Raw genomic sequence first — 23,671 nt, 5'->3', positions numbered from 1 at the left:
GCAATAGACTGCTGTGAACCATATTCCAGCAGTAACCTTTTAAATACATCACTTGGCTGCACATAAGTGTGGTCTAAAAGGGACTTGTAAGGAATTTGGTTTTTTCTGGAGGATTTTTTTGATCATTGAAAAGAAAGGGGAATGTTTTCCGTCTTTTGCATTAATGTGGGAACTGGGAAATGTCAGAAAACAAATCTGCTAAGATTTGTGTCTTGGGATTTTGGGTGTGTTGGGTTTTTCCACACTAGCACCTTTCTAAGTGCTCTCTGAGCAGTCTGAAAAATGTCTCTGATAAGACAACTTACTATGAATTTCCCAAAACTCAGTGGAGTACATCATGAACTTGGACATGCTCTCACTCCTCCATGTCGCACACTGCTGGCAGTAGCGAGCACAGCGGGTCCTCGGCCGTTCTCACCGTTCTGCGATTCCTGACTCCCGACATCACCCATTCCACCGTGTCCATCACCGCCAAATCTGCATGTCCAGAGGTGAGCACTTGTGCGTAAAGCACAGTCGTTCTTCCTCCTCACTCCATGGAACAACTCTTCCACTGTTTCTGTGAATAAATGGAGCAGGCTTCACTTTGTTTTGTACGAAGGTGCCGAGGGCACCGAGGTGCTCTCCATACAGGACCAAATCTGCTCCGGTCTCCGTGAAGACCCATGAGGCTTAGTGCCAGGTTACTTGGGAGCCATGTTATTTCTCCCTCTGATTTTTGCTTTTTGGGCAGAAAGGCAGGCGACAGGCTTGTCCTCGTTGGCAGCTGCTGCGTCTCCTGCAGTGAAGTGACGTGACACCGTGTCTGCCTTTGGCCACTCCGTTTGTTCTGCAGGATCCGAGGTCAGGCATGGTTTGCAGGGGGCAACCACCGGTGCTGAGCTCTCGCGCAGATGGTGGTAGATGCTTTTGCTCTGATGCTGATGCTTCGTGCCTGCAATAACTGCTAAAGCAACTGTACAGCAAGAGACCCGAGTTAATGTTCTCTTCAAATTCTTAATCAAAGTGAACACTGAGCCCCTCTGAACACGACTCCAGCAAGGCCAGTCCTCAGCGTAAACAAGTGCTGTGGCAGAAATGGTTATTTTTAACGTGCCCTTGCAAAACTGCTGGCTACACACTATCTTTGCTTACAGCTCTGGGCCTTGACCCTGACCTGGCGCTGCCACGAAAAACAGACACGGGAGGGACGGGGTGAGGGTGTGAAACACCAAGCTGACAAATTCCAAGCAAGAAAGAAAACCTCCAGCATTTAATGAAACTTCAGGAGAAAACAGCTCCAAATGAGCCGCTGCCTTCTGGCCACTCCTGCCCGGCAGGTCCCGGGGGAGCCGGCCCCGGCTGCCCCTTCCCCGCATCCCCCACGCCGTGTAGCGTAAGTCCCACCGCACGTCGGCGCGTCGTGCAGCCCCGCTCCCTCCCTATGCTCTCGCGTCCGGGGCAGTTTAGTCCACAAGCCCAGGGCACCGCAGACGTTTGATCTGAGCTGCCTGCGTTTGCCGGAGGGATTGAGGGATAGTGCAGACAGTTTACTTACGTGGAGACGTTCGTCCCTGCCTGCTCACCCCCTCTGAAAGTGCCGCTGAGGGCCAGGCGTGAGCCAAGCCCCGGGCACCAGCGCCGGCACCTTCTAGGGCCTTGGTGGCTGAACGCAGCCGGAGCGCTGAAGTTGTGTGGGGAGACCGGGCGGTTTGTCCACGCAAAGGAGGTCTCTGCTGTTGAGGGGCTCCAGAGAGGAGAGGGACTGTGAGCCCTCGGGGTGTGCAGGGAGCAGGTGACGGCTGCTGGGCGGGTGTGTCAGTCAGTCCCCCTTTAAAAATCATTTTATAAAGCTTTTTCCCAGAGCCTGTGAATTTTGAGCCCTTTTGTTTCTTTGTCTATTCACCTATTTGTGTTAGAGGACCTTTTCTCGGTCTCCTGAACCAGCAAGGGAGTCTTTGTGCAACTGTAAATGCTTTTCCAACTGTCCCTTAACTTTGGGTTAATTTTGGCTACAAGGAAAAAAATGGAAACACACTAAAAGGACTCAGTATAACTCGTCAAGGTGTCTGTTTATAGCAGTTCGACATGTTTGTTTCCCTTAGGACACTAGACCACACACAAGTGTATCAATAAACACATCTCAGAGATACACAATAGACAAGGGAGATGGGAGGAGGTTTCTGTGTGGGCTGATGTGGGAGCACGGGCGCAGGGACTGCTGGAATTGCAGAGGGACCTGGCCTGGCTGTTACTGTTTTCTGTCGTGGTAGCAATCTCTCCAATGATTTGATGAGGATTATTTAATCACCTGCTGAAATGCAGGACTCTCACAGGCCGTGTGAAACAGTATGAGGGGGGAAAAAAATAGCTGTAAAGGATTTTGTGCTGCATTTCCATAGCACTTCTGAAAAGTGAAATGAATTCCATTCCTGCTGTGCTTGCACTATTGCTCCACAAGGCAAAATCCTGCTCCAGAAGAGTTTTGCAAGTCTGAAAGACCAAATCCTATTCCTGTCCCCCCCAGCCCAGATGGGACTGGAACAGCTTCTCCAGAGAGGTTTGTGCGCTTCCCTTAAATATTGGTGAACTGTGCTAAACCCATTTGTGTCCCGTGTCAGTAGCTTCAGCAAACGAGCTCGCCGGCAGGAAATAATGTGCTGTCAGCGTTGATGTTGTGGCCGTGCGGGGCCGGGCAGCGTGGGCTGCACCAGCCAGGTGGGTGCTCGGTCCAGCCCGGCCAGCGCCACAAGGGTCGGCACTTGCAATCAACGGCTTGGGACTGAGATGTTTGTGTTTAGTAAACAACAGGGATGATCGTCAGAGAAGGGGATGGACTGTTTGCAGGCAGAGGTGACAGGTCCTGCAGCAGCGCAACCTGGCTCCGGGCTGCTCCAGCAGCTGCGGATCGTACCCGTCTAAACCGTTATCTTGCCACGTGCAGCTTCTGGTTTCTGTGTTGTCGGTGGATTTGTAGGTTTAACACCTCAGCGCGCTGCTATTATCTGCCAACATCCACCAGCAAAATTGAAGGATTAATATTGCTCCTGTCACTCAAAATGTTCCTGTTTGCAGCACCTGAACTTGTGACCGGCAGCAGCCTGGCACCCACACACGCCTCGGGACGGTCACAGTGTGTCAAATGGGCAGATAAACCTGCATCGAGTCTGGTGGAGAAGTACGAGAGCTTCCATCTCTGCTTTGCATCCTTTGAACCCCAGAGCTACCGAACAGCATTGCTTTAAGGCCTTACTCCTACTTTGTTTTTAGCTGTGCCCGACAGATGGATTTTTAACATCGTGACCTCTCCTCAATGAGCCGGACTAAGCAAATGCTTCACTTTAAATATTGAAATCATATGATTAGGCTTGTCAGGAAGGATAAAACAGCTCTGTAACATGTAAGAAGCTTGCAACCTGTTTGCCACACTACTTAGCTCTGCAGGCGCCGGGTGCGACCCACACATGGGCTCCCCGGGCTCTCCTGGGGTGAGGAGGCCTTAAAGGAGGAGGGGAGTTTGCTCGGGGTTAATCAAGGCAGGATACTGGATGCTGACTAAAGCCTGAGGTCCGCAGGTCCACCCTGATGGGGAGCAGGCACACGGGGCTGAGCTGGCACCGCAGCTCATGGAGGTCCATGGCAGCTTGTGCCCTTGGGGGGCTGCAGCCCCAGAAGCACTGGGCTGTGCTTGGAGTGTTGGCAGGAGGGTGCGTTCCCACAGAATGAGCTGCTACAGAGGATCCGTGGGAATAAAGCCTTGTTTGTGTCAGGAAGCGTGCGGAGAGCTCCATCGTCTGCCACACGATCCGGCAATGGCAGGCTGAAGGCCCGCGTGAGACGTGTTGCGGTGACCGGCGCCCCAAGGATGCGAGTACGATCCAAACCAGCCTTAGGCAAGTGACACTGACCACCACGCGTTAAATTTTGATGCTGCCATCCTCGGTGACAGCTGTGATTTTAGAAGAAAGGCTGGTGTGTGGGGAGAGGTTTCAGCACCAGGTGGGTGCGTGGTGGCTGCCAGCCAGGCTCCGTCCCACCACGAACGGCAGGAACGGCTCGTTGGCTGATGCCAAATTCCTCCAGCGTAGGTTCCTTTTGTTTGCCATCACTGTTTAACTTCCGCGAGCCCTCAGCATGCTCTTGGGGTGTCTCTCCTCTTTTTGGCTCCATTCTGACCAGACCTGGCCACCACAGGCGTTGAGGGCTCTGCTGGGACCCTGGGCTGCGGGAGAGGCTGGGGCAGGTGGGGGTGCGCAGTGCAGACCCCGCAGGTTTGCAGCAAATTGGAAATATTGCACATGGCTGGAGCTCGCGTCCCTGGGCCCCGGGGCCATCGCAGGGGCGGCTGCGGCAGCTCTGCCCTGCCTGGAGCAGACACGGGCGTGTGTGGGTGCCGGGGGGGCTTTCCCTCCTGCACCTCCTGCTCTCAGCTGCTCTCATGGTATTTTTGGCTGAGAAGAACAACTTGCGGTTGATTTGTGGTTAGAGCAGTTGACATTGCTATGTATTGCTAAATCATAACTGCTTGGTCGGAAGTGATGGAACATTAAAAATTAAATGCCTGTGTCGGTTACACTGGTGAACAGCACCTCTCTGTGCGTGGCTGGTGGTCACCTCTGCAAAGGTGCGGGAGGGTTTGGACCTGGGTGATACCCGGAAAAGCCTGGTGATGTTGAAACTGTGTTTTGTTCAATTTCTTATTGGTGGACAAGGTCCTAATGGCTTTTATTTGCTCTTCCCTGTCAGATCTGCGGTGTATGACTATTAATGCCGTTCGCTGAAATACGGATGGTTCGGCTGTTTTCTAGGTTATGATGTGAGCGCTCCTTACGCGGGCACAGGTGACGTGGTTAGGAAGTGCGTCGGTAACTGCACCGAGCAAAGGCTAAGCCGGGAGTTGGAAAACTGCGAGTGCCTCCTTCCTGCAGCGACTGGTTGGAGGAGAAAAAGGCTCGGGCAGAGGCTGCGAAGAGCGCGGGGGGCAGTTCTGCAGCAGCCACCGGCTGCCCTTGACTCGCTGGGCTCAGGGGCAGCGTTGGGGGGGTGAAGCCTGTTGCTTTCTGGGCTTGTTCGTCCTTCGCCGCTGTCAGGTGTCACTACCCGGCCGTAGTGTTGTTAGGGCAAAGCTCCTTAGGGAAAAGGCTACAAAGCAATGTGTTTGATTAACTTAGTTTGCAATGTTCGGGAGATTTTTGAAAGGTAGTGCCTTTTAAAAAAGTTCTCTGTTTTGCAGATGCAACTCCCCCGTTCTGTCTGACTTGCGGAGCAGAAGACCACCGAGGTCCACTTGCTTCTTGATTTTGTAACCACACCACTAACGGCGTTGCTACAGCTGCAGAGCCGCGCCAGTTTGCCATTTCCTTTGCTAGCTGGTAAAACTTGCTACAGCAAAAAAGAAATACCTCGGATGTTAGTGGTGACAGGGGTGTTTTGTTCTTGCTACGTTTCCTGCAAGCGTCAGAATCTCTGCAATGCAAATGCTCTGTTACACTCAACATACTCTAAATCAAGCTTTAGCAGGACAACATGTTAAAAGGAACAACATTTTTATTTTATATCGCTCATACACACAATTTCAACTTCATTCTTGGTCCCATGGTTCCTGCAGTATCTCCCTCCCCTGCCCCTATTATAAAGTACTGACGGATTACAGCTGGAATGGGGGGGGTAAGAAGAAAATCAGAGCACCGGCTCCGATCACCATGAACTCATCAGCAAAACCTTTTCCTCACATGTCTGATAATTTGCCAGCTTCCTCAAAGAGGATCTGTAGCCAATGTTAATTGGAATGGAATGTTTGCTAATTGCTTGTGCTTTAAAATAAATACAAGTACAGCTGAGGAAGTAAAAGAAAAGCCAGAGTCCCAGCTGCAGCACCTTGGGTACGGCAGCATGCAGTGGTGGATCACTCCCAGGAGCTTTTGTTGCGTGTATTTGTTTTGTCACTGCATTTCATCCTTTCTTTTTAAAAGTTTGATTCCTGAAACTTTATACCGGTAAATTGTCTTTAAGTCCTTGGTAGCAGAATCAATATTTATGATATTTTTTGCAATTTATGTTAGTCTGTTTATGTAAAAAAAAAAAAAAAAAAAAATTGTTTCTGTGGCTCCATTTGAGGTAGGAATGAAGATGATATATTCCAAGAGTTTCCAGAAACTGAAAGGAGTAAAACTTAAAGGTAAGCATTAGATGATTTCATAATACAACTGCTGAAATGGTCATATATGACAGATAGTTTTGAGTGTCTCAGGATTCAGTATATTCATACAAATAAACAACTGTTATCTATTTTTGTGAATTTCCATTGGCATTAACATTCTTTTCTGCAAGAGTAAACTTGCTTTTTTCCCTTTTTTTTTTTTTAGAAGAAACTTGTAAAATTGGGTGAAATGTATTTGCTGGTACAGAATTATGAAAATAAGGTATAGAAAAGCTAATATATACCACTCGGTGAAGTTACTCGCCATTTTTCTGACTTGCCTTCATGTGTTTTTAGCCAAGTTACATTTATGAACGCAGCATCTGTCATTAGGTTTTGCTGTAACTTTCCCTCTCTGCGTGTGTCTGTATCAGAAGTCAGAGCATGCAGAAGTCAGGCTGCTCTAATTTTGAGACTGCATCATAAACTCTTAGCACAATAGAAATATAAACAGTATTCAGTCAATTAAAGTGTGTTCTTATCTCGAAAGCATTTAAATTGTAACCAGGAAATACCAGCTCACTGCACATAAGAAATTTCTAATTGCTAGGAAACATTTAAAAACCCTTTCAAATGTAGGTTTTGGGAACAAGTATCTCATGGGGACAGACTCCAGCACTTCCAAAGAGTCAAGGTTGACAAAGTGAACTATGGGCTGTAATTCTGCAATTTTGGCTAGATGAGGAAAAATAACTGAGCGTTTGTTATGTAGTCCTCAAATTCAAATGAAGCCTTATCTATAGCGCCCCTTGCTCTAATATGCAGAATTTGTGTTGGGCAATTAGCTAAAGCAGACATTTATTTTCACTTTCCATTAATTTGTAGATAACGGTGTCTCCCAAAGTTAACATTAGCTTTAGCAAACGGCGATGCGTTGCACAAGTTCAAGCCATCCTATTCCTTTTTACAGTATTCCTATGTCAGCCCTGGGGTCGTCTGTGCTTAAAGAGAGTCAAGTGAATAAAGGACCATCCGGGTTTCAGCTGCACGGTCGCAAACAGCCGTCAGGCACGCTTGGTTTCGATGTACCGGTGGCCACGCAGCCAAACAACCCTGTCTCAACCAAGTCGTTATTTTCTCGGTTGAAAGCGGAGCCGATATTCTGGCAGGTTACGACGCTTTTACAGACGCACTGAAGGCTTCAGGTGGAGGCCAAGGGGTCCAGCCCTGCTCGGAGCAGGACCGGCTTCGAAAGGGGACGGGGTTGTCCAGCGCCGTGTCCCACCGCAGACGGAGGACGTCTCCCCGAGGACCCCGCGGCCCCGCCAGGCGCCGTCCCCCGCTGGCAGCCTTCCTGGTGAGGACTCTGCCCTGAGCCCGTGCGGGGCTCCGTGCTGCAGCCTGCGCCTGCCGGGCAGAGCCTGGCTCGGCCGTACGGCCTCCCGGCGGGTACCGGCACGTCCACCAAGATGCACCGCTTAGTCGTGAGTGACTCGTGGGGCGGGGAAGAGCCTGTCGATTTGGTGGTTGGGATCAAATGATCTATGGATAATTTTATGCATCTGTCTTTGTTCTGATGTAGAAATCTGTCATTTTCTACGTGCTCACTTTTTGTAGCAATAACATTTTTCCCAGGGGTCTTTGTTTTTTAGGAACTATACTAGAATTACTTTAAAGACTTTTCCCATTTTCCCATTTTTTATTTTTACAAAATTTCTGCATAAACAACAAGACAACATAGTGGTAGTGATTGCTACCCTTTTGTCGACCACCGCAAAAATTTCAGTGGCTGCTATCAGAGTTTTTAAATTAATCTGACAAAGAAATTTTTTTTTTTTAAATATTCTTCAAATATCAGGATCTTCTGAGATCCTGCAGAAAGGATTTGGTCCCAACCAACACGGTGGCCAAAGAAAAAGAGTGGCTTTCTGCAAAAACACAGCTCGGGCTGAGTCCTGCTGGGTGCGTGAAGGCTCTCAGAGATGCTCCCGTCTCCTCTGCCTCTCTTCCCCGTGTTCCACCCCTGCCTCGAGGAGCCGTCTGCCGCGCTACTCCCTGGCCCCAGGCAGGGCTTATGGATGGCTACCATAAAACCGAGAGCGCTCGGATGACATGCAAATTCACTGTTTATGCCTCTGTCGTTAATTAATCTTTCTATGAGTTTCCTTTTGGGAAAGCTATTTCTCACATGGGCTACAGAGGCAGGGAAAAAAAAAAACGAGCGCGTGCCTGGGATGGTGCTGTGGGTTTATGGCAAAGTGTGAAACTCGGAGCTGTAACTGCGAATTTTTTTTTTTTTTTTATTCAGTGCATGCAATTCAATAGAGTATTCTCTACTGGATTATGTCTCAATAGAGAGATCAGAAAAAAATATTTGTAGTTTTGTAACTCTTTATGAAAGACTTTCTACTTGCTTGAATTTATATGGAAAATGAATTTTAATCAACAGCAACTAATTGGCAAGACCATAGTGTCGCCCTGCAAGGTTTGACTCGGTCTCATTCACACTTAGGCTGGAAATGAATGATTTTTAAAGGAACTTGCCCAAGTCAGGAAAGTATCCCTTTACACGAGGAAAAAAGTGTGTCTCTAGGGCCTGAGGAGAGTGGGAAACTGAGATTATCCAGAGGACGATGACTGCCATGCTTGTCACCAGGGCATTCAGCCACTGGGAATACTTTATCCTCTGTTACTCTTGATAGCATCCTCTCCTTTTTGTTACCTGCTGCAGGAAGGATTCAATGTGCAACCATACCAAGGAGACAGTTCTGGTACTTGCAATAATTTGGCAGAACAACATTTCAAACCCAGCTTTTGGAGGTCGAGTTCCCTGTTTGAACAGTGGGTTATGGTCCTGATGTCCCTCCCCTTTCCTCCGTGGAGATGCACCTGAAGTGGCTATTTTAATGTGCACAACCCTCCCCAGGCGCCAGAGACAAGAATGATTTGCTGGTGTAAGGGAACGTATTTTACATTTTGCTTTGCAATGCACTCTGCTGACAGGATCTGGAAGTAGTCCTGCTATTGCCCTATGCCTTACTCTCTGGTACTTGTTCCTCCACTTGTTTTGATACTTGTTCTTGTACGTATTCTGCTTTGTTGCTCTTTTCCTCCATTTCTCTTAGATATGCCGTATCTTTTGAAAGCAAAAATCTCAGCGTGCACCTGGGCTGTCCTAGATGTACTAGTGTGACCCTTTAGGTTAGACACCTGCCTTCCATGCTTCAGAGCAGCCGTGGATTTCTCATTGCTATAAGCACAGTAAACTAACTTAATTTTAAAACTTTATTTCCTTGTGTTGGAGGCATGTTTCTTTCTAGAAACCCACCTACCTTGTTTCTTTCTTTATTTTTTCTCTCTAGAATTATGTGGCTTCTTGTTTCAGAATTGCATATCCAATACGTGAACAAGAAATTAAAGATATTTGTTAAATTTGAACTTTGCGGTGCTTCTCCAACCCCAGTTAAAATCTTGATACTCTTGATTTAATAGATTTCGCAATTTTAAAACCTTGTTTTCAGCAGCCTCTAGAACAGTACCTACTGGAGTCGTTTCTGCGACGGGCTCTCTGTCTCCCTTGTTTCTCGGGGCCACAGAACGCAGTCTGAGGTAAATTAAGGGAACCTGGCTATAAGGGCTTCTGAAAGACCCAGTAGTCACCAGCTAGCCCGTCACCGAGCTGCACCACCGAGTGAAGTCCCTGAAAAAGCCTGGAAGGCTGGATGCCTATAATTAAAACCTGAAAGCAACGACTTCATAAAGAAGTAAATGAAGAGGCGGGTTCTTTGTAAATGATGATCTAAAAAGTGTTCTGGGTTGTGAGACCTCATTTCAAATGTATTCATTAAATAATATTTGAATCATTTAACAGTTTGAACTCTACTGCACTGCTAATATCTTCAGGGGATTTTTTTTTTTTCCCAGTAACAAAGAAGTCTTTGTTCCTGCCCTGTGCTTGGGCTGTGCCTTGGATATTGGTTGGAAACCCGATAGCCTGACATCGCCAGAAGTCTGGAGCACAATGTGAGTCGTCTGCAGCCCGGATTAAATCAGGCCTTTTGTACCGAGATGCTGAGGGGCCATGTGATCCGGGAGAAGGATGGGTACGGATGGCAGGAGATTTTTTTTAACCCTTTGCGCCTGTGGCGGGGAGCCGGGGGGGGTTCGCTGCTCCGCGTGTTTGCCGGGGAGGCGGCGGGTGCCAGGGCTGCTGCGTGTACCAGTCGTTAGCGCGCCTGAGTAATTCCTGTCGAAAAGGCAAATAATGCCTTACGTGGAGTGGATGAAATCCAGCCCAAGTGGAGCGGGGATCCCTGGCCGGGGGCGTACGGGCACCTCCCCGCAGCACCGGATCCCCTCTGCTCCGCTCCCAGCCTGCCGGGGCTGGCTGCCGGTCAGCGCTCCGCCGTGCCCCGCTGCCGGACCGAGTGCTCACTGCCTTTGGGACGGATCTTCACGAGTTTGTGTGGGCAGAGGCAATCTTTTTTTTTTTTTTTTTTTTTTTTTTTTTTTTTTAATAAACAGGACAAATCGGGACTTTGAGCCAAGGTTCTCCAAAGGCTCTGAAACATGAGTTGTTCTGTAAAATCCTGTGAAGTAACACGATAAATAATAAATACAGGGTTATCTTTATTTGCCTGGTGGCTTTGAATTCTGGGCACCACGTTCTGAAGCGTTCCTCTCACCCGCAGAACATGCAGTTTGCTCTTCAGCTGAGACCGGGAGCCTTGCGCAGGGAGCTCCAGGAACAAGAGCGGTACCAAAGCCCCCGAGCGTTGGCGGTGGGAACGTACTGGCAGCGTTCAGCGGGCATGACGAGAGTGAAAAGTGGGGGATGCTCAGAGGCACAGCCCCGTGGGAGGTTCTCCAGGAGAGGCCAATCTGGTCCATGCTGGGCGAGTTCCTGCGAAACAGCGACATCTAAAAACCGCATCCAGCAGCCCCCGCTGCTCCCCAGCGCAGCCCAGCCCTGCCTGGGCAGAAGACCCTCTCTTGCAAGTGACAGAAGGGAAGCACTCGCAAACAGAGCGTGTAAAATGTCGCGGGATTTCAGGATGTAAAGAGGAAGCGCTAAGGTGAACGCTCTCCTGAAGCTAACGCTCAGGGAAAATTAAGTCATCAGGACTTTACAAAATAGCCTCTGGTTCTCTCCTTTCACAGTTGTTCACTTTATAAGATGATGAAAAATGAATTAACTTTAGTGGTTTGCTGGCATCACCCACAGTGAGCTAGACTTTCCAGATGCTCAAAGATCGTTCCTGCTCCACCAAGCTTACATAAATTCCCACCTGGTTCAAGTTTAAGAAAACAACAGAACAAAGTCGATCATACAAACTCCGTCATAAAATACTGAGGGGAGTTAAATACCGGTTATCCATATAGAGAGGTACTATTTTTTATTTATGTTTTACTGAGTTATTTTAGGAAACATAAAACTCTTACAGTTCCTGCAGCCAAACTAATTCTTTTGTGCTGTATATATGATCTAATTTCTTTTTTCTCTCCCCCCACCCCCTCCTCAAATGTGTAACCCTACGATGTGTGTTTTAGAGATGGGAATGTGAAGGGGAAAAAAACTCAAAAACCCCAAGAGGTATACTGCAGTACAACTATCAGACGGGAAAATTTGCTTTAGCGTTTCCTAGTGTTTTTAAGACTAACCATACAATCTCAATGTTGCATTATTTTAGCTTTATTTAGGTTTTTAGTGATCTAAATTAGAAAAATTTAAATGCATTCAACATGTACACCTAAGTGTCCCATATGTCGTAAAGATTTTCACCTGATATAAACGGGACATGATACATGCTTAATTGATGCAAAAAAGCTGTTTGCAGCAATGGAAAAATGTACCAATATTGTGAAAATATCATGATCCACGCTGACATATCTGAAAAACCAAACAGGAAAAATATACAGCTGAAGGTCACAGAGTTGTAAAGAAACTCAACCAACCAACCGTGCAGAAGAAACAAACAGGAAAATCCTTGTGAATGGCCGAGTTCTGAAATTGCTGCTGATCCCTGCTGGAAATGACTGGAACAGTTTTAGTCCCTTAACTCATATTATTCAGTTACGCGTTTTTTAAAATGGGAAGCAGTCAAACGTCTGAAGGAATTTGGTTCAAACTTTCTTGAAAACAACACTGTTGGCAAAACTAAGCGTGAACTATTTACATAAGTATGGCAAACTTTTCAGAAATTGAATGCAAATCAGGTTTTACAGATGAAATTGTCTTTAATCTCAATCAGAAAAAGTCACCTGCGGACATGCAAGTAGGGAAGGACAAGAAGCAGCAGAGGAGGTCTGATCCCTGGACATCTTCACACGCCGCCTTTCAGTGCGATCTCCAGCGCTGCCCGGCTCGGCAGGCCAGCGGCGCGATCGTCCCCAAGCAAACCCCTGGCAGCGCGCTAGACCCCCGTGTGACGCAGCCCTTCGCCCGCAGCTGGTCTGGCTGCCAGGAACAGCCCGTGCCACAGCCCGTGCCATGTGGGGAACAGCCCGTGCCACGCGGGGAACAGGGAGCTGCACCCCTGCCAGAAGAGAGCACTTCTGTACCCAAAACTCCTTTCTGCTCTCGGGAACTACAGCAGCCGCACACAAACAAACATCACCTCCTCCGGAGGAGTACCTTCCCTCGTGATCCTGCAGCATTCGCCGCACTGTCAAGCTCATCCAATGATTTTACATATTTGCCTTCTGGTCCAGTCACGGTGTTCGCTGTAATTTTGAGAGGGAGGAGATGCAAGAGTTTCCCTGACTGTTCCAGGGAAGAATGTTGAATACCTTCCCAATAGTGTCAGCCCACCAGCCTCAGAGACCTGTCCTTCAGAATATTCAAATTCCTTTCACTGGATATCCCTGCTAGGAGCAGGAATCACTGCCAAGAAAATAATACCAGCTTTTTTTGCAAAGTAACTGTTGGGAGCCTGCGCTCATCACTTTGGCCGGTACGCGCCGTGTAGCGGCAACCAAATGCTTTTTTGTATTGCTCCCGATGGCTGCGCTACCAAACACTGTAGAGGTTATTTAGTGGCTAAAATTGATATACCTGAAGCCTGATGTATTAATGAAATGGCATCTTTACAGAGCTGGGGGTATAAACACCACAGAAAAGTAAGATGTGGTTTTGCTCAATGGAAGGGTTTAAAAGGCTTCTTGCTAATGGCTAGCTGGGCTGAAGTTTTTCTAGCATATGGGCTTGTTTTGTACAGTTTATGTGATGGTTTCTTCGTTAGATTCTCAGTGGTAATGAGCCCACACAGTTGATTGCTGCAGGGAGAAAAAAATCATTCTGAATAGGTTTGCTGAATAATTATGAACTGAGCTGAACTCTTACATTTGCTTACTAATTGTATGGTTCGTGATGTTTTATGTATGATGCATTCATTTTGTTAAAAAGGAATTATTTTTTTTGCTGAGCAGCAACTTTTCTCAGCGCAAGTTAAACTGGCACAGTGGAAAGAGCTGAATTCAAGTCTGATGAATTGATGTTGTTTGAATTATTTATTTTTTTTAAAACATCAACCCCACCATTTGGTTTTCAGAGCTTGCAATATGAAACCCAAAATTGTGCTATTGTCTTGAGAGTAGAAATAAATGAATCCCCTCAACTTTGGATTTGGCAGGAGCAATTACTATTGTTAATTTAGAAAATAATCCCCTGCAGCTACAACTATTTAAATAATGCCTTTCCCTGCTTCCCCCAAGATGACCAAAACCCAAAGATTGAAAGTAAAACTATGTTTTGTAAAATATACTTTTCACTACTCGGTACATTTGAGAGAGGCTTCCTTCTACTCGGCTGGGTGACTGGGACCCTGTGCGACCGACGGTGCTGGTCACAGCCCAGGGCACCCTGCCGCTAGCACCGTCGGGTCGCAGCCGGGGGCACCCCGCTGCTAGCACTGCACAGCCCGGGGCACCCCGCTGCTGGGGCACCCCGCTGCTAGCGCTCCCCAGCACCGCACCGAAAGCCGCTTGGCAGCCCCGGGGTGCCTTTAGCCCAGAACGGGGTCCAAGTTAGAAAGCAGGGTTGAGCCGCCTTCCGACTTTAACAAATAGTGAACATTTGCACCATGAACCTGTAGAACGCTGCAGCCAGCATAGGACCTCACCATTTCAATCAACTCACTGTTTTTACTGTCAAAATATTTAGGCTGATATTATTTCCGTATTCGCCACAGGCCGATTATATACTACTCCCAAGGTGCAGCCGGATCTGTGCAGCGCTGCTGGCGAGTTACTGTGCTGAAACTTTCAAGTCTTAAAATTGTCTCCTGGAAGACAGCGATGCCTAGGCCAGCGGCGGAGGAGCAGAAAAGCCTTGGAGCAGTCTGGGAAGGAGCGAGTGGTTAGCCACCGCCTGCAGAATGCAGCGGCAAGCCTCGCCACTGGCCCTGGCAGGGACACCTGCGGCTGCTCCAGAGAGGAAGAGAGAGGAGGATTAACGCTATCCCAGAAGCGTTCAAGATGGTCAGCCCACGGATGTCTCCATCCCTCTAATTGCATTCTCCTTCACAGCATCGTGCTGCTCTTCCGGAGCAACAGCGCTTGCTCCACTTGAGGAACAAACGGATTCTGAGTCTTCCAGGAAATGCAAGGTGAAACTTCTTAATCGATAAAAATCTGCCTTTTCTGAAGCATTTGGTCTGTTTCATGGAAGCCAGCGTTACAGGAGGTATCTGTGAAGGCACGACTCCCTGCTTTAGAAAAGAGGTGCAATTTCAGAGCGCCTTGAGCTCCTTTTACATCAGCAAAAGTAATGCTTCACAGCAGAAATCTCGCTGCCTTACAGGAGCAACTTTCTTCCACACCGCTTGTGATACAATTGTCATCGTATCCACGATGCAGAGAGAACAGACCATTTCCCCAGAGAAACACGACAATAAAACTGCGACAAAAAGGGTCAACTACAACTGAAACCCTCCGTGATGACCACAGTAAGTAATTACATCCAATAATACTCCGGACAGGCATTGTCCAACTGGTTTGTGGTATGTTACACAGAAAGTATCTTTTTGTGCCACCTAGAGCAGATGCACCAACAAGAAATGGATACTAAGTGAATGCTAGTTTACACAACAAATTATTACCATGTCAAGGCAACAAGTGAAAGTGATGCCACGCCTGCGCGCCGGGACGAGCCGGGGTACGACGTCTCCGTGCCATACCCTCCTGTCGCTGCAGGGCTGCCCTCGGCAGCCACAGCCCGGCGCTCCGCAGACCTGCTGCTCGACGGTCTCAAAACATCGCCTGGGGAGCAAAAGCCAAAGCACGTTAATGCCGCTCCTCTGAGGGACAGACTTCAAAACCGTGCTGAGCCGAGCTGAACCGAACCAGGCTGAACCGTGCTGAGCCAGGCCGAGCCAAGCCAAGCCAAACCAGGCCAAACCGTGCTGAGCCAGGCCAAGCTGAACTGAGCCAAGCTGAGCCAAGTCGAGCCAAGTCGAACCGAACCAGGCCAAACCATGCTGAGCCAGGCCAAGCCGAGTCAAGCTGAGCTGAAACAAACCAGGCTGAACCATGCTGAGCCAGGCCGAGCCAACCCAAGCCAAACCATGCTGAGTCAAGCCAAGCTGAACCAAACCAGGCCGAACCATGCTGAGCCAGGCCAAGTCAAGCTGAACCAAACCAGGCCAAACTGTGCTGAGCCAGGCCGAGCCAAGCTGAGCCGAACCGTGCGGAGCCGGGCCAAGCCAAGTCAAGCCAAGCTGAACCAAACCAGGCCAAACCGTGCTGAGCCAGGCCAAGCCGAGCCGAACCAGGCCGAGCCGAACTGTGCCGAGCCAGGCCAAACTGAGCTGAGCCAGACCGAACCGTGTTGAGCCAGGCCGAGCCGAACTGTGCCGAGCCGAGCCGAGCCGTGCCGCGCCGGCGGGACGGGCGCCAGGGGGCGCTGTGCCCGTTCGGAAGAGCCGGCTCCGACGGCGCGCACGCAGGCGCAGAGGGGTGGCGGCGGGGCCCGGGGCCGTCCCTGCCGCGCTGTCTCGGCGGGGTGCGGGGCCGCGGCGCGGGCGGGCAGCCGTCGGTCCGGACTGCTGCCGCTCTTCGGGGCCACGGGCGCGGGGGCCGGCGGCTCCGTTCCCCCGTGGCCGCCGTTGCCGTAGCGAGCGAGACCTGTCCTTATTCCTTTGTGCCGCTGTCGGGCCGCGCGTACTTCATTTTCTGCCCTGGTGCCGGCCCCGCGCCCCGGGCCCCGCGCCCCCCCTTGTCACTTTGCTAAGTAATAATTTCCATGTCCAATTCCATTTCTTCTCCAGTTCTGAAATCTCCAAGCCATCAGCAAGGAGGATAGTTCACATGAAAACTAATTACACAAAATCAATATTTAATCACAGCGCAGCATCCTGATCCTGCAGAAAAAAATCCCTTTAAAACTCTCCTGCCATATACAAATACTTCTCGGCCGCTTATTTATAGATCTCTTTTTTTTTTTTCTTTTGGTGGGAGTAATTTTCTTTTTTTTTTTTTTTAAACTATCGACATGTGCGAGTCGTGAACACCCGAAGCGCCTTATCCTGCCGGCTGCTTTTAATCCCCCCCGGACCCGATGGATGTTTTTCCCTCCGGGAAGGCCGGGCTCTGGCATACCCGCTCCCGCCGCCCGGCTCCCCTGCTCGGCTCCGGCTGCCGCCCCGTCGGGTCGCGCCGCTCCGGAACCGGCTCGGGGTTCGCGGGCGCTGCCGGGTCTGCCGGGACCGGGTGGGGAGCAGTCCGACGGACGGGCGGGCAGTCCGGAGAGGCTGGAACTGCGGGTCCACGGTCCCGCCGGTCGGTTCCAGCCCCGGTGCCCGCGGGTCGGCTCGGCCCGCTCCGCGGACCGTGCCGAGCCGAGCCGCGGGGCGGGCGGGGCCGGTCGGCGCGGCGGAGCCACCTTAACGGCGAGCCCCGCCCCGGTCGGCGCGGCGCTCATTGGCGCAGCCCCGATGGCTGAAATTCATCGCTGAAATGCAAAACTTGTTGCTGCTCCGCCAGCACCGGGTGAGAGCGAGGGAGCGCGCAGGGAGCGCGGCGCAGCCCTCCCAGCGCCCGCACGCAGCGCCGGCCCCGCCGCCCCGGCCCCGCCGCCGGAGCCCTGCGAGCCGCGGGCAGCGCACGGCGGGCCGGCGATGCGGCGCGCAGCTCCCGGGCGCCGGAGCCTATGAGCGGCGGCGCGCCGCCCCGTCGGCTCTCGGGCAGCGCAGCGCGGCCGGCGCCGGGCGGCAGCGAGCGGAGAGCCGCCGGGGTGAGCGCGGGCGGGCGGCCGGTGCCAGCGGCGCGGCGGCGCGGCAGGATGTGAGCGGGGCGGCCGAGCGGCGGCCGGCGCGGCGGGGAGCGGGACGGCGGAGCGGCGCGGCGCGGAGCGGCCATGTCCTTCTGAGGAGCCGCGCAGGATGTTCGGGCTGGAGCAGTTCGAGCCGCAGAGCAGCAGCCGGAGCGGCGGGCAGGCGGAGCGGGGCTTCGGCCAGCCCGGACTGAGCATGAGCGCGCACTTCAAGGCGCCGGCCTTCCCCGGCGGCGGCCCGGCGGCGGCGGCGGTGGACCCGGCCCTGGGCGCGCTGGGCGAGCCGCCCCTCCTGGGCATGAACATGAGCCTGGCCGGGGACGCCTACGGCTTCCCGGGCCGCGGCCCCGCCGAGCTGCACGGCGGCGGCATGCAGCCGCCGGTGCACGGCTTCTTCGGCGGGCAGCAGCCGCACGGCGGCCACGGCGGCGCCCACCACCCCCACCAGCACCCCCCGCACTTCGGCGGCAACTTCGGGCCCGACCCCGGCGCCTCCTGCGTGCACGGCGGCCGGCTCCTGGGCTACAGCGGCGCGCTGGGCGGGCAGACGGCGTTCGCCGACGGCTACGAGCACATGGCCGAGAGCCAGGGCGGCGAGGGCTTCGGGCAGCAGCGCCCCGGGAACCTGCCCGACTTCCAGCACCACAGCGCCGGCGCCTCCAGCCACGCCGTGCCGGCGCCCTGCCTGCCCCTCGACCAGTCCCCCAACCGCGCCGCCTCCTTCCACGGGCTGCCGGCGGCCGGCTCCTCCGAGCCCCACGGCCTGGAGCAGCGGCGGCTCCCCGCGCAGGGCGGCGTGGACTCGCTGGAATACAATTACCCCGGCGACGGCCCCGCCGGCCACTTCGAGCTGCCCGTCTTCTCCCCGTCGGAGCCCGAGGGGCAGCTGCCGCACTACGGCGGCGGGCGGCAGGTGCCGGCCGGCGGCAGCTTCGCGGGGGCGCCCGCCCTGCCCCGGGCGCCGGGCATGGCCGTGGCCAAGGCGCACCCGCCGCAGCAGCACGGCGTCTTCTTCGAGCGCTTCGGGGGGGCGCGGAAGATGTCCGCCAGCCTGGAGCCGGGGGCCAGCGCCAGGCACCCACTGATGCAGCAGCAGCAGCCGCCGCAGCCGCCGCAGCAGCCGCCGGGCTTGCTGGCCAGACAGAACTCCTGCCCGCCAGCCATCCCTAGGCAACAGCAAACAGAAGCCAACGCTCCCAACCCCAACCTGCAGGACAATGGGCCCATAATGCAGAACCAGCATGCACAGTTTGAATACCCTATTCACAGACTGGAGAACAGGAATATGCATCCCTACACCGACCCCGTGTTTAATATGCAGCACCCTCCTCCGCAACAGCCACCAAATCAAAGACTGCAGCACTTCGATGCCCCTTACGTGAGCGTCGCCAAGAGGCCGCGGTTCGACTTCCCTGGCAACCCCGGCGTCGAGCGCTGTGCCTCCTGGGGCAGCGGCATGCACGGCCCCGCCATGGAGAGCCACCTCTCCCCGACGGCTTACCCCGGCCTGCCGGGTGAGTTCACCCCGCCGGCGCCCGAGGCCTTCGGGGGGCCGCTGCCGCACGGCGGCCCTGAGCACCCGGCGCTGGCCCAGCGCCAGAACGCGGCCCTGGTGATGAAGCAGATGGCCTCGCGCAGCCAGCAGCGCCTGCGGCCGCCCAGCCTGCAGCAGCTGGGGCACCACGGCGAGGTGGGCCCACCCGGCAGCCTGCCCCCACCCGCCTTTGAGCGGGAGGCCGGTGGTGGTGGCCGTGGCTTCGACCCACCGGCACCGCACCTGGCCCCCGACAGCGCCTGGTTTACGGGGCCGCCGCCGCCCGGGGAGCTCCTGCCACGGCGCATGGCGGCACCCGGGCTGCCGGCTGAGGCGGCCCCCCACGAGCTGGGCCTGCAGCCGGGCAGCACCGCCGTGCTCTTCCGACCCGGAACTGGCGGGCTGGGGCTGCAGGAGCCGCTGCGGATGGCAGGTGAGGGGCCGGCGCAGGCCCTGCCCTCGCCTGGCGTCCACCCGCCCTTCGCACCCGCCATGGGTGGCCTCTCGCAGCTGCAGTCGCCGGGCGGCGGCGTGGCGCTGCCCAGTGCCCCCGCCGAGCGACGTGGCCCCGCTGACTTTACCACCCAGCCCGGCTTCCCCTTCGCGGCAGCAGCACGGCAGCCAGCGGCCCACGGGGCCGCGCCCGCCCTCAGCGCCTCGCCGGGCGCCTACCCTCCGCCCCCGCCCGAGTTCCCCCCGCCGCCACCACCGCGGCCTGCCGCCAGCAAGCTGGGCGCCCTCTCGCTGGGCTCCTTCAGCAAGCCGGCCAGCAAGGACAACGTCTTCGGGCAGAGCTGCCTGGCTGCCCTCTCCACCGCCTGCCAGAACATGATCGCCAGCCTGGGCGCCCCCAACCTCAACGTCACCTTCAACAAGAAGAGCCCGGCCGAGGCCAAGCGCAAGCTCAGCCAGGCCGAGCCCGACCCGCCGCCGCCCACTGCCCCGGACTACTTCCCAGCAGGCCCACCAGCGGGCGGGGGTGGCGCGGGCAAGACGGCGGGCACTGCCCCGCTGCTGCCCGCTGAGAGCAGCCTCTCGCCCGGCTACGCGCTGGAGCCAGCGGCCGGCGGCGAGGGGAAGGCGGGCGGCGGGCGGGGGCGGGGCCGCCGGAAACGGGACAGCGGGCACGTCAGCCCCGGCACGTTCTTCGAGAAGTTCTCGGCCACGGAGGGCGGTGGGGCCGGTGTCAGCCCAGGGCAGCCGGCGGTGCCGGCGGCGGCGGGGGGCCCACCGGGGGCCGTGGGCGCAGAGCGCAGCGGGGGCACCCCCCACGACAAGCCCCTGACCTCGCCCTCCTGGGGCAAGGGTGGCGAGCTGCTGCTGGGGGAGCAGCCCGACCTGATGTCCTCCCTGGACAGCGGCATCCAGAGCGTGACCAAGTCGGACGGCAGCTCCCCGCACGTGGACTTTCCTGACGAGGTCAGCACCAGCTACGGCAACGAGGACGAGGTGTCCTCCAGCTCCGACAACGCCGCCTCCAAGCCCACCCGCAGCCCGCTGCTGGGCGGCTCGCCCAAGCTGCCCCGTGGGGAGCACGCACTTCTCAACGGACAGAAGCCCCTGGCCCTCGGCCTCCTCAGTACGTCTACCTCGACCCCCGACAGCTACGGGCTCAGCACCACGGCGGGCACCCACCCTGGCACGCCGGGCATGGAGCAGGTGCGGACCCCCACGAGCACCTCGGCCCAGGACGAGATCCACCCCCTGGAGATCCTGCAGGCGCAGATCCAGCTCCAGCGGCAGCAGTTCAGCATCTCGGAAGATCAGCCCTTGGGGCTGAAGAGCAAGAAGGGGGAGTGTGCGGGGCAGAACGGGGACAGCGACCTGGGCAGCTGCTGCTCGGAGGGCGTCAAGGGCACCATGAGCACCATCGACCTGGACTCCCTGATGGCGGAGCACAACTCCACCTGGTACCTGCCCGGCGAGAAGGCCCTGATGGAGGGGCAGGAGGAGGACAAGCCCATGGCACCCTGGGAGAAGCCCAAGCCCCCGAACCCCAGCAAAGAAGGTATCGGTCATCCCGCGCGGGTGCCAGCCCACAGGGGGTCGGTGGGCTGCTCTGGGAAGGGGAGGTGGCAGGGCTGCAGCCCAGGGGTGCCGGGCGCACGCTGGCCCCCGACTCGCTGCACCCCTGGCGAGGACTGCGGTGGGTGCCGGGTACCTTCCCGCATCGGGCTGGGGCTGTGGGATGCCAGGTGGCTCTGCTGGGGCGGCTGGTGATGGGGATGAAGCGCCTGCTGTCTGGCCGGCCCCGGGTGACAGCTGGCCCCGCGGGGGTCTGTGCCGCCATGCCCATCGTGCCTCCTGGGGAGCAGCCCCCGAGGGCTGTGGCAGCCAGGGCTGGCACGGGGCTCCCAGGGGTGCTGAGCAGAGGGGCTCCCAGCAGAGACCCAGCCGTGCTCCCGGGCATGGGGTGCCACACGGGGGGGGGTATGGGCGTGGGGTGCTGAGGAGGGGTCTCCTGCAGAGCCCCATGCTGGCCGAGCCTTCCAGCCTTTTCCCCCAAACTGTTACAGAGATCTTCCTAAACCGTGACAAGACGTGTTTGTTAGTGGTGCTGTCCCTCTGATTCCAGGTATTTCCCTGCTTGCATTGAGAGCTTACCAGCACTGCGATATTGAACTGAAAGGCTCTTAATGTTTTTGTTTTTTTTTCTTTAATAGAAAGGCAATTTGAAATAAGACTCTGAGTCTGCTGGAATAGAACTTGCTTAGTTGACAGATGTTTAATTTCGACATTAGTTGTCATTTTTGATCCTTCCCTGTTTCCAAAGGGCATCATAATTCCCCAAGCTCAGGGAAAAAAAAAAAAATTATGGAAAGCCCTCTATTATAAAAACTGTTTAAGATAAAGATGATTATGGATTCAATTAGTTTCTATTTTATCTTATCAAAGCCATATTTTCCATGCTGCCTGACCGTGTGTGTGAATATTACAATAGATACACGTGCATGTACCTGCTGTATGAATGCATGCAAGCAATTTTTTGATGTGCTGTAAGTGCACGTGTGTAATTTACGCCATATAAACTCATTATTCCTGCCTAGGAAAGTTGATGCTATGGTACTGCTAGTGTAGTTAGAAATTGTTTTCATTACATCCGGTTGTACAGACTGACTTTTTACTGTCCTCTGCATTTAGTAATTTTGCTAAGAAAGGTGTTGGGAAAATCACAAGGGAGCTGGTTTGAAAACTGGGCGATTTCCTACCCCCAGTTCTGGTTGGCTTTCCAGCTTTGGCTTTCTGAAGCGTGAATCCTAGCCCCCACGGTTTGTCTCTTTGTTCATGTTTAATGCCCAGCGCAGGAGACTCTCATTTCAAGCGGGAGTGTTTAGCATGCACAGCAGACTCTAAGAAGCCCATCAGCATTCTCCATGCTTCACCCAGGCAAGGACATAAATTGGTTTGTTTGGGGCCCTTCTTTTCCATTTTTAAATGGAGTTGCACACAGCATCCTTCCTGGCCCCTTCTCTTTTATTGTTTCTTGTACACAACATCTAGATCTGACTGGATCAATAGCTAGTTAGCACAAATCACAGTTCCTGTCACTTCTACCTTGGCAGACCCGAACACATATATACGTTCCCTCACGACACACACTCACCCACCCCCCCGTTATGTGTGCACTCTCTCACACACACACGCATACAGATATGCAGATCTACACACCGTGCTGTATTTAGAAATAGATTTTAAGAGAGTAACTTACTCCATAGATCTTAATTTCATGGATTAAAAAAAAAAATCCTGAGCAGTGATTTAATCCTGAACAGCATATTTATTAAAAGTGTAATTTTGGCTTAAAACTATGTATATTTTTGTGTATATGTATCATATGGAGCGATGCTTTCTTTAACGTCTTTAACAGCACTCCTACGTTCACTTTGATCACCACTATTCTTAGTAACATCTAGTGAAATAAGTAATTGCTTTCTGGTCGCAATAACCACAATGTTGCTGTTAAAACAGTTCATCACTTGGAAGGAAAACCATTTAATCAGTGTTCCTATATAAGGATATGTTTTAGTATTTCAGAGGCTTGACACAAAATAGCAGACCAGTTTTACAACAATGCATAGAGGCACTCATTTTGTTTCACACTTTAGTCACTTGAAGGATTTGAATGGGCTGGTTCTTCGGATGAGGAAATTTGTACAGACCAGCGGAGAATTTACTTTAACTGTTGTTGGAAGTGATAAAGATACAATAGGTGAGACAGAACAGGCTGTTCTCCTCGGTTTGTAGAAATAATTTAACTTTGCATTGCCATACCCCCGGGTGTTTGAACGTGTGCTTAAGAAAAGGCTTTATTTATCCAGCGATGGAGATTTTAAACCTATCTAGTCGACTGGGATTTGCATCCGTGGTATTTGTTCCGGCAGCTCCCTGGCGTACGCGTGCAGGGTGAATGCGCAGGCTTCAGGCAGCACTCCTCCAAATTTCAAGCAGTTCCTAAATGTGCTTAGTACTGCGCGGGGGGAGTGTTCACCATTTCGTAGTATGTGGAATATTATTGAGAGTGAGGTTAGTCGTTAGACCCAAGTTCCCTCACCAACACAGAGGCGTTGCTGGTGGGCTTCTTAATTGCACCTGCCGTGACGGGAGGGAAGGCGTTTGGTGATTTATTCCTATTGTGGCACGGCCGCGATCTGTGCCGGCGGCTCCGCGGGCTCGGGGCAGGGCAGAGGAAGGGACGGCGGGTGTCGGTGGGCACGTTCCCCCTCGGCGGAGCACTGGGCTCCCGCTGCTC

At 53.6% G+C, this 23,671-nt stretch overlaps 1 protein-coding gene and 1 long non-coding RNA gene across 4 annotated transcripts in view; one reads left to right on the top strand and one right to left on the bottom strand.

The window, feature by feature from the left end:
- Window positions 1–12,103: 12,103 nt before the first annotated feature.
- On the bottom strand, window positions 12,104–16,920 carry LOC129213770 (uncharacterized). 2 transcript variants are annotated; one of them, XR_008579528.1, is made up of 3 exons: window positions 16,715–16,920; window positions 15,217–15,376; window positions 12,104–12,841 (listed from the first exon to the last, which is right to left on the bottom strand). It is a non-coding gene; the product is annotated as an uncharacterized LOC129213770 (long non-coding RNA). The 2 variants fall into 2 exon arrangements; XR_008579529.1 differs by lacking the exon at window positions 12,104–12,841 and adding an exon at window positions 13,676–14,826.
- Window positions 16,921–17,074: 154 nt separating this feature from the next.
- The window catches only part of MN1 (MN1 proto-oncogene, transcriptional regulator), a 112,469-nt gene continuing 105,872 nt past the window's right edge, over window positions 17,075–23,671 (top strand). For both annotated transcript variants that reach the window (XM_054844263.1, XM_054844264.1), the window contains exon 1: window positions 17,075–20,929. In XM_054844263.1, coding sequence (XP_054700238.1) covers window positions 17,497–20,929 — 3,433 coding nt within the window. In that variant the 5' untranslated portion in view covers window positions 17,075–17,496. The remainder of the gene's footprint in view (window positions 20,930–23,671) is intronic.

Source organism: Grus americana, chromosome 16 (assembly GCF_028858705.1).
Source record: "Grus americana isolate bGruAme1 chromosome 16, bGruAme1.mat, whole genome shotgun sequence".
NCBI lineage: Eukaryota > Metazoa > Chordata > Aves > Gruiformes > Gruidae > Grus > Grus americana.
Note: the sequence above shows the minus strand (reverse complement) of the source record. Positions and strands in the feature narration are given on the sequence as shown.